Consider the following 14,981-nt stretch of genomic DNA (forward strand, 5'->3'; position numbering starts at 1 on the left):
AAATTATTATACCCTGGGATTTGCTGACACAAAAAAAGGGCCACTGAGCTGTCCCGCAGAGACACAGCTTCCCCAGCGTTGCCTGGCAGGTTACACAGGGCTGTGAGAAAGGAGGAGCCCTGCTGTTCTCTGTGTAATTATACGCTCCTGGCATTTTTTTTAAGTGCATTTTTGCGTTTCTTTTCCTTCTCTGCTACTCAGTGGTATTCTAATTTTTAGCACTTACGTGGCTGAGTAAATGTTTTTCAGCTGTTGAGTTGTTGAATTTAATTCAGGCTTCTCCGTCTCCTTCCCCCCATTTCTAACTCCCTCCTTTCTCCTCTTCTGGTAAGTGTTTATCCCCACAAAACAAAAGCTCTCATTTCTGTAATGTGCCGTGTGCATGTGCCAAGATGCTAAGAGCCCATTGGATCTGTCAAAACATCTCTGGGAAGTCAATGTGACTCCTGGTGTTGTCCCCTCTTAGAGCAGGAAACAGAAGATAGGTGGCTTGCTCAAGGTCACTGCTGGAAGTCCTGTTCAAAATCCAGGCACTTACCGCCTGAGAAATTTGGGGATGCCACCACCCACGTGCCTCTGTCACTGGTGCTGAAGCTTTAGTACCACAGTAGAGATGCACTACCATGTCTTCCCCGTGGATGACCATGGTGTCCAGTCTAGTAAATATCCACATTGGCTACTCATTATGACACTGTTGGGGTAGGGCCCCGAGGCGGAGGCGGGGATGTGTGTGTTATTGCACATGTGTTCCCTCCATGCCAGGTACTTGCTGCTCCCCAGATAAGTCCTTGATTCGATTTTTCCTAATACTGAGTCTACACCAAATCTGTTTGGCACAGATAAGAGTCATCCTTTACATCATCCCTCTTTCCCTGGAGCTCAAGAATAAGAAGACATGGAAGCTGGAATGGCAGAGACACTTAGATGCTTGGAGAAGGGGATAGGTTCATTTCCACAAGGGGATTCTGACCTTAGGCAGGGCCCAGGGAGTAAACGCTACCTGTTGAACCTGGGAAGTCTTCTTTTTCAGCAGTTACACAGCTGGTATGGGTGCATGCCAGTCCTCGAAAGCTGTGCTTTTGATCCCATACCAGTGCCAGCATATTTGGGGATGACTTTTCCCCCATCCTCTTGTTTAATGACTTAGAATTTTAAGTAGTTTTATTCCCCTCCCCACCCCCCCCCTTTTTTTTTGGTTTTCTAGACGGTAGAAAAGAGAATTGTACTTGCCTTCATGGATTTGGTTATAGTGGAGATGAGAAAAGGGAACAGAGGTGGGGTGGCCTTTCACCCCTTAAATTATTTCTGCTTTATTTTTCACAGCATTTATGACCTTCAAATGTCCTGTACATTTCATTTGTTTGTTTGGATTGTATACCTGTGTATCCCACCAGTGTATTCTCCATAAAGACAGTTTTTGTCTGTTTGCAGCTGATATTATTATTTGTACATCTAAATCTATGCCTGGTACCTAGCAGGTGCAAAAGGAGTCTTTGTTGATTGAATTAATTAATCCTTTCTCTAGAAGTAGCTATTCCAACCAATTTGAAAGTCCCTGAATTTGTTCCAGATGTTGAAGTGCAAAAGTTGAGGTGTAGGACCAGAGGTTTTCAAAATATAAATCCTAGCAACTGCCATAGTAATTCAGACTATAGACCCTCGCGATCATTTTGATGGGATGGATGTGATGGCAGGGCCAGCTCTTCTTGACATCTGCCTCACAGGTTGGGGATCACCATTCATTCATTCAACCACACAGGCAGAGAATCAGCTTTTTATCAACACGCTCTGGGGATAAAAAGCTGAACAAGACATACGGGTCCATACCCTCATAAATCTTGTCATCCATAACTAGATCAACATTTTGGGGGAAATTATTAATCTTTTCAGCTTCTTCCAACCCTGTGAAGAAGCATTCCTTAGCTTTACTACTTGTGTTATAATTTGGCCACTAGAGCCTCAAGGGAGTTTTTCAAGGTAAAGCCTGCTGCCACAGTGGCCCCCTCCGGCCCCAAGGATGAGGATGAACTTCTTGTCAGAGCATGTCACGGGTGCTACTTGTGGTTCACTGTCAAAATCATGTGTTCCTTTTAACTTCCAGGGAAACTTTTTCTTTTATTGGCGACATAAGGTCTATGATGCTGGAACAATACATGAGAAAGACACAGTACAGGTATATATGATGGTAGAAGAAAATGGAGAGATACGTACAATGTCAGAGGGGTAGTAGACTGGGGGCATGACTTTGTGAGGGGTATAAATGTCTAATCATTACGTTGTTTTGTAAACCTGAAACTAAAAAAAAAAAGTACAGATTGCCAGTTATAAAATTAATCATAGGATGTAAAGTACAGCATAAGGAACGTAGTCGATATTGTAGTAACTATGCATGGGGTCGAATGGGTACTTGACTTATCTGGGTGATCACTTCATAAGGTATATAAATGTGGAATCACTATGTTGTATGCCTGAAACTTGTATAACATTGTATGTCAACTGTAATTGAAAAATAAGTTTTAGAAAAACAAGAAAATGGATAGAAAATATCAGACTTGAAAAGTGTCTCCTCCTGTTTTTCCTGCTGCCCACTCTCATCCCTTCTGTGATAATGGGTCTAGTGGTGAGCATGTCACTAGTACCCTGTATTGATTTCTTCCACCATCACATCCTAGAGAATGAGGGAGATGTCAGGAACTTAGTGGCTTTTTAATGTATGACTTAACAACAGCATATATGTGGCAACTCCTGGGACTCTGTGCTTGAGGAAACATGGAGTAGATAGGAATATACCCAGAGTAAGGGCACTCAAAACTGCTTCACATGAGGAGCAGCTAGAAGAACTAGAGATATTTATTTTAGAGAAGACTCAGAAGGGCCATAAGCTCTGTCTACAAATGATGGAAGGGCTCCCTCTCTGGGAGAAGCAGTAGACCATTCTGGAGCTTCGGGGCTTCCAGGGTGATTAGGTGGAAGGAATGCCTCCAGTTGGAGTATTCAAAGATGGCCACTTGGGGAGCTGCCTGTGAGCGTCGCTGCCTGATGAGTGCAAATCCTGATTTGTACCTGATGAGTTCAGATACCTGCTGAAGCCAGCCTAGGGCTGTAAACAGATATGACAACCAGCTAGGAGAGAAAATGACAGCTTTAGTTTGGGACCATCTTCTGTGATCCTACTTTCCCCAATTTGCCTTTAGTTGGCTTTTATTTTTCTGCTCCCATCAAAATATTTTCCCATACCTATTGACTAAATAATTCAAATTTTTGGAGTTTGTATTATAGGAATAAAAATAGAAGTATTTAATGATATGTGCACTAAGATTTATCTATATATTAGAATTGTTTGAATTGCAAAAATGTGGAAACAACCTGAATGATGATTAAAAGAGAAGAGTGGAAGTAGTGAAGTAAATTCTGGTGTATCCAGAATTTACAATTATTATGGATCTACCGTCCTGGAGGGATGGGCAGAATGTAGAGTTAAGTGAGAAAAGCAACAGAAACATCTGTAGTATGATCTTGTTGTATGAGAATAAATTATATATATTTTTAAAAATCCCTCACATATGTAATCATTTGGAATATACTTGGGTGAGGATGGTAAAAGGGGTGGTATAATATAAATGAAGTTGTTAACATTGGTGGAGAGTTTGGGGTGGGCCGGGGACCTCAGGGACAGAAAGGGCAGGAATAGAGACAACGTGAAGGAAACCGAAGTGGCTCTATCTGTCCATCCATCCATCCATCCATCCATCCATCCATCCATCCATCTATTTATAGTCTATCTATCTATCTAATCTTCATTGGTTGTGCTTAAGCATGTATTAATTTTGAGGATTTAAATGAAAGAAAGGAAGGAGTAAACTTATGTTACTTCCATTTTTTTGCTCTGTTGTTCTTCTCTTATAAAACTGCCTCATCCTTTCTATTAAGGACAATCCAGAGGTTTTATAATAAAAAATCCATTAGTTTTAATCCTTTAAATGAAGGTGATGATTTATACAAAGGAAATCTGGGGAATGTGTAAAGATATTTTGAGTCAAAATTGAATTTCTAAATATCATGAAAGATGAATGACTTCAGAGTCATTTGCATTTTTCTTCGTTGTTTATTTGCTGTGTAGGAGGTGTCCATTTTCTCCTAGTATTCCAGAAAAAATGTTCCTTTCTTAAATCTGGGGAACACAAGGTTGGGTTAGGGGCACCCAACTCTGTTAGGAAGTTTGCTAGTTCCTGGTGGGGAAGGAGAGCATTGAATGGAGAGTTCTGGGGTGGTGGTGGTGGTGGTGGTGGTGGTGTGTATGGTATATTTTTAATTAGTTTTTCTCTTCTGAGATAACCAGTAAGATACTGCTGTTTTCCTGTGATTTGGATGCTTTCTTTCAAATTATTTTTGAGAATTGTTTTCCATATTAAATTATCCTCATTATGCATTCATATTCGATGCTGATAGTACTTTCTACATAAAGAATTTGTCTACATACAGAATAGCCCCAGACATTGTAGAGTTGGTGGGTGATTTAACTCCTGCTTATCATAAGAGGGGGTTTGGGGGAGAAGAGGATGCTGTTTCATATTCACATTTGGATGTAGGCTCAGAACTGATTCCAAGTAGCTATATTGATACAAAGGCAGGAAATGATTGGGTATGTCAGCTCTGTAGAAATAGTAATACTAACCGTCATATTTCTTTAATTATAATATGCTCATTTTATATGCTAACTGACATCTGAATGTATCTTGCTACACTTGTGTGTACTTATTAGGTTAATATTGCAAGTCAACAGTGGTCTTATAATTAAAGGTGTCAGAAATTCTGTAGAATCCCGTTAGCTGGTCACTGAGTTCTGAATATTTAATGCAATTAGGCCATTCCAGAATCATGAACCTCAACCAGAATTTCAGCCTGCATAGTGTTATCTTGATTCAGATAAATCAGGAAGTTATAGAAGTGTTTCTTTTCACATAAGTGACTACCTCATAAATAAGTAATAACTAAAATAATACAAAGTATGCAAAGTAGGATCAGTGTGTGCTTAGCTCCATTTTTAAAATCCTGATTTTAGTTGAAAGGCATTATCATCTGAAGAAAACTAGTCATGTGCAGCAATATTTTTCCACCTCACAGGCTAAAATGTATTTTACTAGGCCAAAAATCTCAATGGTGTTCATGGGCAATTTGTCATAAGGGGGTGGTGGGAAGGATCAGAAGAGAAAATGTTATTTGAAGCTGTGACCCGCAGAGAATGAAGGAATAAAGGGGAGCTGTGATGTGGAAAGATGTGCTAACAGACTACATTGCCTGTATCCTGCATTTGCTTTGGGTGTCCTGTCAAGAGTTTTGAGTTTTATTGTCACTGTTGCTTTGTTTTCTTGGGCATGATATCTGCTTCTTTCAGAAAATGACCGTCTCCCCTGCCCCCACCCCTCAGGCTAGGCTGTAAGGCTTCACGGCTGACTTTCCTGTGTGTGTGTTCGAGTCCACAGTGTTTTGCTGCTTTTCTCATGCCTTTTCTTTATGATGTTTCAGCTCATCCACCATACACCATGTGCTTTAGAGTGAAATTCTACCCACACGAACCCTTGAAGATTAAAGAAGAGCTTACAAGGTATTTTTCATTTGTTTTATGTTTAACGTGCGCCTTTAACTGGCCAGGGCCTCTGAGTCTTACAGGCTAGACATGCCCCTTGTCTAGAGCAGAACATCTCAATGAAGCCAGCATTCAACTCAGCATTCTGGCTTGGAATGTTTCTCTTGCACTTAATTGTCCCAGGTTTTTTCAAACAGTTGTCATTGGGAGTGTAATTAACTGAAAAACAGCAGCGGTTATAAGGAGGAGGTACTCTCTGAAAACATCTGACAGCAGGGTGCTAAAAATAAATAGAAGACGACTGTCTTTAGGATATGGGCAAATTCATAGCAAGTGCAGCCCCTAAGGGCCTATCTTTGAGTCTAAGCTTTTTTAGGAGGGAAAAGATCACTTGATAGAATGGACTGTTTGTCATCCTGCCTTCCGCTTGCTAAATGACTGACTGTGAGACAGGCTTCCCTCTCCTTATAGACTCTTCTGAGCCCAACCCTGAATTTTCCAGTTGTGGGGCCTCCTCCCTTCTTATCTCCCTCTGCTGGGGCCACATTCATTCCATGTTCTGGAGGTTTTGCTTCTGTGAACAGCCTCGGTCAGTGCACCTGAGCAAGGTCCTGGAAGGGTCAACTCTGTGAATGGAGAAGAGGCATTCTGCGCTTAGCTCTTGATGAGGCTCTGATTTGGTGACTGCAAAAATCGCTCTGCGTAATCATCTCTCAAAATAACCTACATAGGTACAAAATGCAACAGAGAAGCAAATGCAGTTTGCCAATCATTTGCAGGGGGATGTGTGGGGCTCTTGGACATTTTGCTTTCTCATTTTCCATGAATGTCTGCTAAAGCTTGACCATAGTGACACTGAGGTGATGTTGGAAGGGAGAAGATACATAGTTCCGTTCTCCATGGTTTATTTGCACACAACCACTTAGTGAGGTTTGTGCTTGGGGGCGGGGTCAGGGTATAGGTGTGGAGAGGAGAAATACATAGATAGTGGACAATTATAAGTGGTGGTTGGTATTTTACAATCTGGCCTGCTTTTTGTTTTTTCAATTGAGGTAAAATGCACGTAACAAAATTATTTCCACCATGTCAAAGTGGACAATTCATTGGCATTAAGTACATTCACAGTGTTAGGCAACCATCATCACTATCTAGGTTTAGAACATTTTCTCATCATCCCAAAAAGAAACACTGTACCTATTATCAGTCACTACGCAGCTCCTCTCCCAGTCCCTGGCAACCACTAATCTACTTTCTGTCTCTATGGATTTACCTGTTCTGGACATTTCATATAAATGGAATCACATAATATTTGGCCTGCTTTTGGCTTGAAAAATTTATTCATTTATTTGATAAGATCTTCCACAATTCCTACACTGTGCATAGCCCAGGGTGCAGGGGCTGTATGAGCTAACACACACACACACACACACACACACACACACATACACACACACACACACACACACACACAGATTTGCCCTGCTCTCTGGCTACTAAAAGTGTAATGAGGAAGATCCTCCAGTGGCCAAAATACCTCACTTTTGTCATTTGTTTTCTTTATAATCTTGTCTGGAGGACAAAAATTGTTATGTGTCACAATAAAAATTATCAATGGATCTTTTGTTGTTGAGAAAAGTCCCATTTGAAAGTAAAAAAGAACAAAGTTTTAGCTAATAACCCTAGTTAAATCCCTCTGAATTAAACTTGCTAGTGTTTGCATGCACTTGACTGAATAGCTAATGTATGAATAGTGGAAAATTGTGAACATTTTTATGTCTCCTAAGGAAATTAGGACAATGTTCTGTCCTTGTACAGGTAGAAATGGTCTTTTCTTAGTACAGTCCTTAGAATTCAAAATGAATCTAGAAACTGTGGAATCCCCCAGGTACTTAGGGTTTAAATCCTATCTAGAAAGAATTTAGTTTTTCTTGTTAGATAAATTATTATTTTATGAGATTAATCTAAAATTTAAGAATTGAACATATGAGAAGTTAAGATCATATTCATGACTATGCTTAGGGATAAAGAAACATTGAGAAAAAGCTAGGTTCAAAAGAGCAAAACAATAAAAATACTCACAAACAAGGATATTTGAAATAGTTTTTTTACCCTTCCTTTCTCTCTCCATTTGCGTAGTTATCTTAACAATGTTTTAGATTCCTGGGGCTTTTGTAAATGTTGTATACAATTGAATGTAATCAAAGTATTTGGTTTTGTTTTTAGTCAGAATAATCTTTAAATTCGGGCTAGGTAGAGGAGCATTATCATTAATGGTAGCACAATAATGTAACCCCCAGATGCTTTTGTGCTTTTGTTATATAATCCTTTCATGAAGGTGTGCTACTAAAACAAGATGCATTATTAGATTTATTTATTTATTTATTTATTTATTTATTTATTTATTTATTTATTTATTTATTTATTTTTGTAGCTATTGTATTAAAAAAATGAGTATCTGAACCTGAAACCATTTGTAAGGCTGAGTAGATTATATTGAATCCACAATAATCCATGAGTATCTCTAGAGGTCACTGATATGAGCAAGGACCCAGGCTCAGATATTGTGAAAGCTGGTTTTCCTTTCTCAGAAAGCTTTTGTCAAACTTGATTTCTGATTTATGAGACAGGAACCCAAGCATCTCATTCATCAGTAAGTAGTTATTTGAAATGTGTGTGTGTGTGTGTGTGTGACTAAACTAATCAAAAAGTGGAAGGGAGTGCTTTCTGTTCAATGCATACATTTAAGCAAGTAGAAACTTTGTGGCATTTGGCCTGGTAGTTTGCATCCTTCTTTTAATTAGAAAAGATTTGATCATTTCAAGTATGTGCGCAGCCTTGGTATTCTAAATGGTCTAGGGCCGAGGTCCACAAAGTGAGGTCCCCAAACCAGTGTCCACGTCCTCTGGGAATTTGGCCCCTGCCTTCAATCTGGGATGGGGCTCAGCAATCTGTATTTTCATAAGCACTACAGGTGATTTTAAAGCATGTCAAAATTTGAGAACCACAATTCTAAGGCAGTTTGGATTTTCAAAAGTGTTGGGGTTTTTGGGCAGATATTATAGTGTACACTTAAATAGGTTTAGTATATTCAAAAACTTGTGCCTCCATTACCACGATCTAATTTCAGAATATTTTTATCACCGCAGCGGAAAACCCAGTACCCAAGCAGTCATTCCCTATTCTCCCCTTCCTCCAGCCCCTGGCCACCTCTAATCTACTTTCTGTCTGTATAGATTTGCCAATTCTGGGCATTTCCTATAAATGGAATCATATATGTGGTATTTTGTGACTAGCAATTTTTCACTTAGCGTAATATTTTCAACTTTCATCCATGAAAAAGTACTTTATTTCTTTTATGGCAGAATAATATTCCATTGTATGGTTATACATATTTCTTTTATCCTTTCATCAGTTGATAGGCGTTAGGGTTTTTTCATTTTTTTTAAAAATTGGGGAATATTGGGTAACAGTGTGTTTTTCCAAACCCATCAGCTCCAAGTCAAGTCATTGTTTTCAATCTAGTTGTGGAGGGCACAGCTCAATGGCCCATGTGGGAATCAAACCAGCGACATTGGTGCTATGAGCACTGCCCTCTAACCAACTGAGCAAACCGGCCGCCCCAGGGTTTTTCCATTTTTTAACTACTATGAATAATGCTGCTGTGAATATTCGTGTATACATTTCTGTGAGGCTCCAGATTCTGATTTAATTGGGTCTGGCATAGGGTCCAAAGCATTCGTATTATTTAATGACTCCCCCAGTGATTCTAACATGCAGTCAGGGCTGAGAACCTCGGACTTACAACCTTAATACTCAAAGTGTGGTCCTCGGACCTTCAGCCCAGAATCACCGGCGAGCTCATTAGAAACATGGACCCTCATGCCCCACCCAGACCTTCCAAATCAGAAGCCACATTCTAACAAGATCTCTGGGTAATTCATGTGCTCATTCAAGTGTGAGAGGCACTGGTTCAGGGAGCTACTCTGGGTCTTTATCTACCAGATGTAAGGTTGTTCCTCTGACAAAATGTGCACCCATCTCTCAACAAGAAATTTATTAAGGACTACCTTTATGTCCTGTACACAATACCATACAAAATTGCGGACAGAGAATCTCAGTTGAGCCTCCACTGTGTCCCCAGTGCCTAGCATAGTGTACGGCACAAAGCAGGTGTGAAATGAAGATTTGTCGCTGGCTTCCACACCAGTGAGCCACTAAACCCTTCAGTGTATCCAGTGTGCTTTCAGTGAACCAGTGCCTAGACACTGTGAGCTCCACTGGCTGCAGCTGTGTGATCTTAACACATTAATCACCCTCTCTGATCCTTCATTTCTTAGCCATTAAAATGGAGTCATGCATATGGCTACTCACAGCCTGAATAAACATCAGGTCATTTGAGCATTGGAGGTGGTAACTGGGACTGATTGAGTGGTGTCCCTACTCTATCCCAAGAACATGGTAAGAAAAAGAAAAAAACATTTGTCTGTGAGAGTCAAACTCTAAAATAACCACAGAAAGAATCTGTACACATCTACAAAGTTACTTTAGTCAGAAACAATAGACCCGGGGCCTGAGCCTTGAATGAAAGAATCAACCTGGCTAAGAAAGGCGAGGAAACCTGAAGAGGGCTGATGATGGTGGAGGAACAGAAGGCACAGTGACAGAATGAGCCTGAGCCAGCAGTTGTATACTGGCAAGTCCCTCTTCCCTGGCTGAATTGAGCTCATGTTTATTTTTCATTTGGCGCGATAGTGTTTTTTAAAAACAGAATTTGTTGCAACATTAAAAATTCAAAGGATTTTACTTTGTTGACAAAAGAAATTCCTAACCTAAAGGAAGTTTTAAAGGGTTTATTATGAGCCAAGCTCTAGGGAATAGCAATTTTGCAGTTTATTTTATACATTAGAATCAGAGGAGGAAACATAAGAAAGGTTTACATGAAATCCACTGGTGGCAGATTAAGGTGGGAGAAAGCAGGGAAATCTCTAGGACTGGCTATAAAGTAAAATGGAGAGGTACATGTGTCTTTTACACTGGTGGGTGCAGGATAGTTAACATTTAGCATACACAGTTTACAGAGGTATGTGGGTAACAATAATATTGAGGGATATTGGGTTGTCTCACCATTTTCTGGGTATTTATTTTTGGAGTTCTGGAAAAGAGATCATTCTGACATTTTAAGTATGTTATTGGAGACGCACAAAAACAATGGGCAGGGCTTGCTCAAGGTAGAGATTCATCTATCACACTGGCCTTAGGATGTGACCTCCCACCATACCCCATGCAGTTAGGAATTTCTTATGATCGAAACATCCTATGTGGTAACTTTCAGCTATGAAGTTGTCATGCTTGCCAAGGCAGTCCCTTTTTGTTTACAACTTCTAAATCCAGTCTCCTTGATTTTCTGGAAAAGCTAAATGCATTTGGCCTGCTTTTCTATGCGGTGGCATGGGACTGGAGCTGTGGAGTGGCTGACCCCTTGATGGGGGCCAGCACGCTCCATTCTGCTTCCCCAACCACCTTACGCCAGCCAGCCCGTTTCACTCATTGTCAAGGTGTCTGGCTCCATAGGCATCTGAATTTGCTGTCCTGTAGAGGATGACAGGACATTCTAGTTATGAATAAATTGGCTTTCAGGCCTCATAACCAAGTCTTTTTGAGACTGATTAATGGGAGTCTGTGACCCCCGAGTCTCGACTCTGTATCCTGATTGAGTCCATTTCCTGACTCTCCGTTTCACACGGAACTTGGGCAGCATGTACCTGACGTGCGGGTCATGGTGACCGTGACTGGGTATCATTATGTGTGACTTCCTGCCAGGGACACCGGCTGCTGACCTGATGGCTTTTCTTGGTCCTTCTCATGTCTCTTTGAAAAGGACCAGCCACTCAGCTTTGGAAGCTGCCACAGACACTTCAGATTTTCCAAATTCACAGGGTCCCTCAGTTTTCCTTTGCTTGCCCTCCAGGGGGCTTGGCATGTCTCAGCCACTCCTCGGTTCTGGGTAGGGCTCTGGTGACACAGGTGGGTAAAGCATGAACAGTTCTGCTTCTTCCAGGCCTTCACCAAAACTCAGGGCGAGTTTCTCCTTTTGTATTGCAGGTACCTTCTGTACCTGCAAATTAAAAGAGATATTTTCCATGGTCGACTGCTCTGCTCCTTCTCAGATGCTGCCTACCTGGGTGCCTGTATTGTTCAAGGTAAGTGTGGCTGAGGCAGCAACGCCCACCATTGCACTGGACAGTAGAGCTCTGGTGTTCAGAACCTCCCACCTGCTCTACCTGTGCCCATCCTGCCCATGTCCATGGTTTGAGGCCAGGCAGCGCTGGGTACTCAGCAACCGAGCCTCTGGTTACCTTCCCTCCCAAACCAGTAAGGTCCTGGTGGAAGGCTGGGCTGCTGTGGTCACAGGGGCCTCTGCAAAAGCAGAGGGTCCTCAGGGCTCCATGTTAGAGCCCAGAGACTCTTTCTTTCAAAGGGAACAGAAGGTGTGGGGGGACAGAGCCAGGAGTGTAGTTTCCAGGCTCTCGGCCTCACGTGGAAAGGTGCTGTCCTCACGTGGAAAGGTGCTGGCTCGGGTAGTAAATGGCAATCCACTGTGATTGGATGGCCATCAGCTGTGGCTAGTTGGCCGTCAGCTGTAACCAGTGAGCCATTGGCTACTAATATAACTGCCGTGGCTACACTAGCAGCTAAGAATGGTGGCTGAGCTAGCAAGCGCGGATTGCAGTTAGCACGGCAGATTGCAGTTAGCAAGTGGGGTTGGTTGGCAGAGAGAAGTGCACCACAGGTTATGGATCGTGTGGCTCCTGCTGCCTGTGTCTCCAACCCAGCCGCCAGCGAGACTATAGTGGTATGACTCCCCTACCTATGGCTCCGTGGGTGTTCCTTTTTGGCCTCACCATGTCCTGCATTCTTGTGTGGGGAATGGGAGCTGAGACCCCGCATGGCACACTGCATGACAGTGTGAGTTTCTGAGGAGCTCTGAAAGGATGTGGGGTGTTCTGGGCTCTGAGCTCCGATGGCCTGCTATAGGGTCTGATGGGCATACTGAGCCAGGGGAAACTATGTCCAGGAAGGTAGGTGTCAATTCAAACATTTGAAATGAAATGTCAAAACATTTACATTTCTTTATATACATATGTGTACGTATGTGTGTGTGTGTGTGTGTTCATATGGGTACATGTAATCTGTATCTAATTCTTCAGCTTTCCTAGTCATGTAGCATGGTGGGGCGAATACCAGGCTCACAGTCCGTTACACCATCTAGGTGATCTGTTTCAGGTCAGTCAGGAGGAAGCTGGCAGCAGGGCATGTTTGGAGAGACCTGGGTGATCCTGCCATTTGTAGTGTGAATGCTAATGATATGTTTATGAGAAAAGAGGAGGGCAGGGAGGGAAAGTAGAAGAGAGGAGGGTTGAGGGAGGGAGGGAGGGAGGGAGGAATGGGGAGAGAGAGAGAGAGAGAGAGCGCGAGAATACCAATACCACCTTACAAAGGGTTGGAATAATGAAGGAGCCTAAGCAGATCATCCAGTCGTCTGCCTATATCACAATTCCAAGCTTCATTCACAGCTTAAGAGACACATCCATCATTCTCCCAGGGGGCGTGATAGGCAGACCTGTCCCCATGCGATGCTCTGTGCTGTGAAATAGTCCATGGACCCCGTTTTCAGCTGTGTGCTCCCTGAGCATTCTGGAGTGTGCCTGTGCTGTTTTTCCCTTTCCCTGGGAGGGGAGACCTAGTGCTGCACAGCTGATTTAGGCAGATGTGTTAAAATCCTTGGAGATATTTAAGATTAAAGTCAGAACTACAGTGATACCATGATAGGAAATAGTCCTTCCATCTGTCTTGAAGTGGAGTATGTGCTTCCAAAAGCAGCCTCAGAGCTAAGAGCGGTGAAGACCCCACAGTTCTCCCCCTTCCCTCTGAAGACAGCAAATTCCTAGTCTGGGTGCACTGTCTTCCATAAGGGAAAATGGATCAATACTAATCCAAGCAGCAGACCTGCATGTGAGGATTTCAGAATGCATTTAGGCATTAGTGAGTAATGGTCAGTTCTCCAAGGGCAAGCGCAGTACAGATGTGTAATGGGAAACTGTCCATTCTGTTGTAAAACACAGCCACGACGGCTCCATGCAGATGACTGGGGCCCTATTTTATCCCTCCTCACTGTTTTCACTGACCACACACACTGAAGCTGTGCAGAAAGTAGAGTTGCAAATGGAATGCTGACCTTTCAGCTCAAAAATGCGGTGGTGTCCATGGGTCCTTTGCAGCAAATCCAGTAAAAGCAGATGCATAAAGTTCTGTGTTGCTTGGGGTGATACTTTAGCAGTTGTAGAGATCATTACAAATGCAGATAAAAATCTGCTTTGTTGGAACTGCTTCCCTTCAGAGAGAGTGATAGGGAATATAGAGTAAATGATTAGAAAGCAGGAAGCCATGTGACTTCTCATTGGCTTCTCACTTGCTAACACTCTTTGAAGGAGCGTGTTTTAAGCTTCTGCATATTCTGAGTGTTTGAAAAACAGGCAGCCACCAAGAGTTTTGCCACCTGTACATACTGAATACAAAGAGCATATTCAACGCATGCCATGCATTTTCTTTCATAAATACCAACTGCAAAACAAACACACAGGACCCTAGGGATCTATTTCTATCTTTTCTTGGTAAAAATATTTTTCGTCTTCCTTCTGCAAAACAGCACCAGGGCGGGATTATTGTTCTCATCTCCTCTGCCTGGTGTTTTCAACCCCTGAGGGCCTATGGCTCCTTCTAGATATTCAGAACTCAGTGCAGATGTTGCTTCCTTTGAGAAGGCTTCCCGGACTACTGAAGTAGCCTCCCTCTTGCACAGCATGCTTCCTCACACCCGATTTGTTATCTTCTAAGCACGTGTATCTGAACAGACCTTTTGAGTTGCTTTTGGACTTATTATGCATCACCCCCCCCCCCCCCCACAACTGCCACTCCTGGTGCAGAATCTAAATTCCATGGAAAGTAGGACTCTCGCTGCCTTTTTTTACTGCAGTACCTCTATGTCTGGTACACAGTAAGTTCACCACTGAGTATGTTAAGTGAACAAGGACGCTTGCCTAAATTGCACCAACGTACACTTTATTTCTATACTTGGGAAAGAGTGGTTGTTGGTTCACTACTTTATGTATGTATGTATGTATGTATGTATGTGCTTCCTGAACATTTATTGAACAGCTGCTAGGTGGCAGGCACTGCAATACAGAGTCCCTGAGGGTGGGAGGGGACAGGAGACAGACAAGTAAATAGGCAGTTGTGATGATGTGTTAATGGCTAGGTAGAGAGATGTGCCCTCCTGCTGTGACCTCAGAGGGCCCTGAAGGAGTAGGCCCTGGGGCTGTAACGTCCTGCAGCT

The 14,981-nt window shown here is 42.4% G+C and overlaps 1 protein-coding gene across 4 annotated transcripts in view; it reads left to right on the forward strand.

The window, feature by feature from the left end:
• Positions 1-14,981, forward strand: part of FRMD3 (FERM domain containing 3) — a 249,326-nt gene that overhangs the window by 150,227 nt on the left and 84,118 nt on the right. For all 4 annotated transcript variants that reach the window (XM_019750147.3, XM_019750148.3, XM_074330596.2 and 1 more), the window contains exons 4-5: positions 5,527-5,605; positions 11,690-11,787. In XM_019750147.3, the coding sequence (XP_019605706.2) occupies positions 5,527-5,605; positions 11,690-11,787 (177 nt within the window). The remainder of the gene's footprint in view (positions 1-5,526; positions 5,606-11,689; positions 11,788-14,981) is intronic.

Source organism: Rhinolophus sinicus, chromosome 16, assembly GCF_057876585.1.
Source record: "Rhinolophus sinicus isolate RSI-liver-muscle chromosome 16, RSI-T2T, whole genome shotgun sequence".
Taxonomy (NCBI): Eukaryota; Metazoa; Chordata; class Mammalia; order Chiroptera; family Rhinolophidae; genus Rhinolophus; species Rhinolophus sinicus.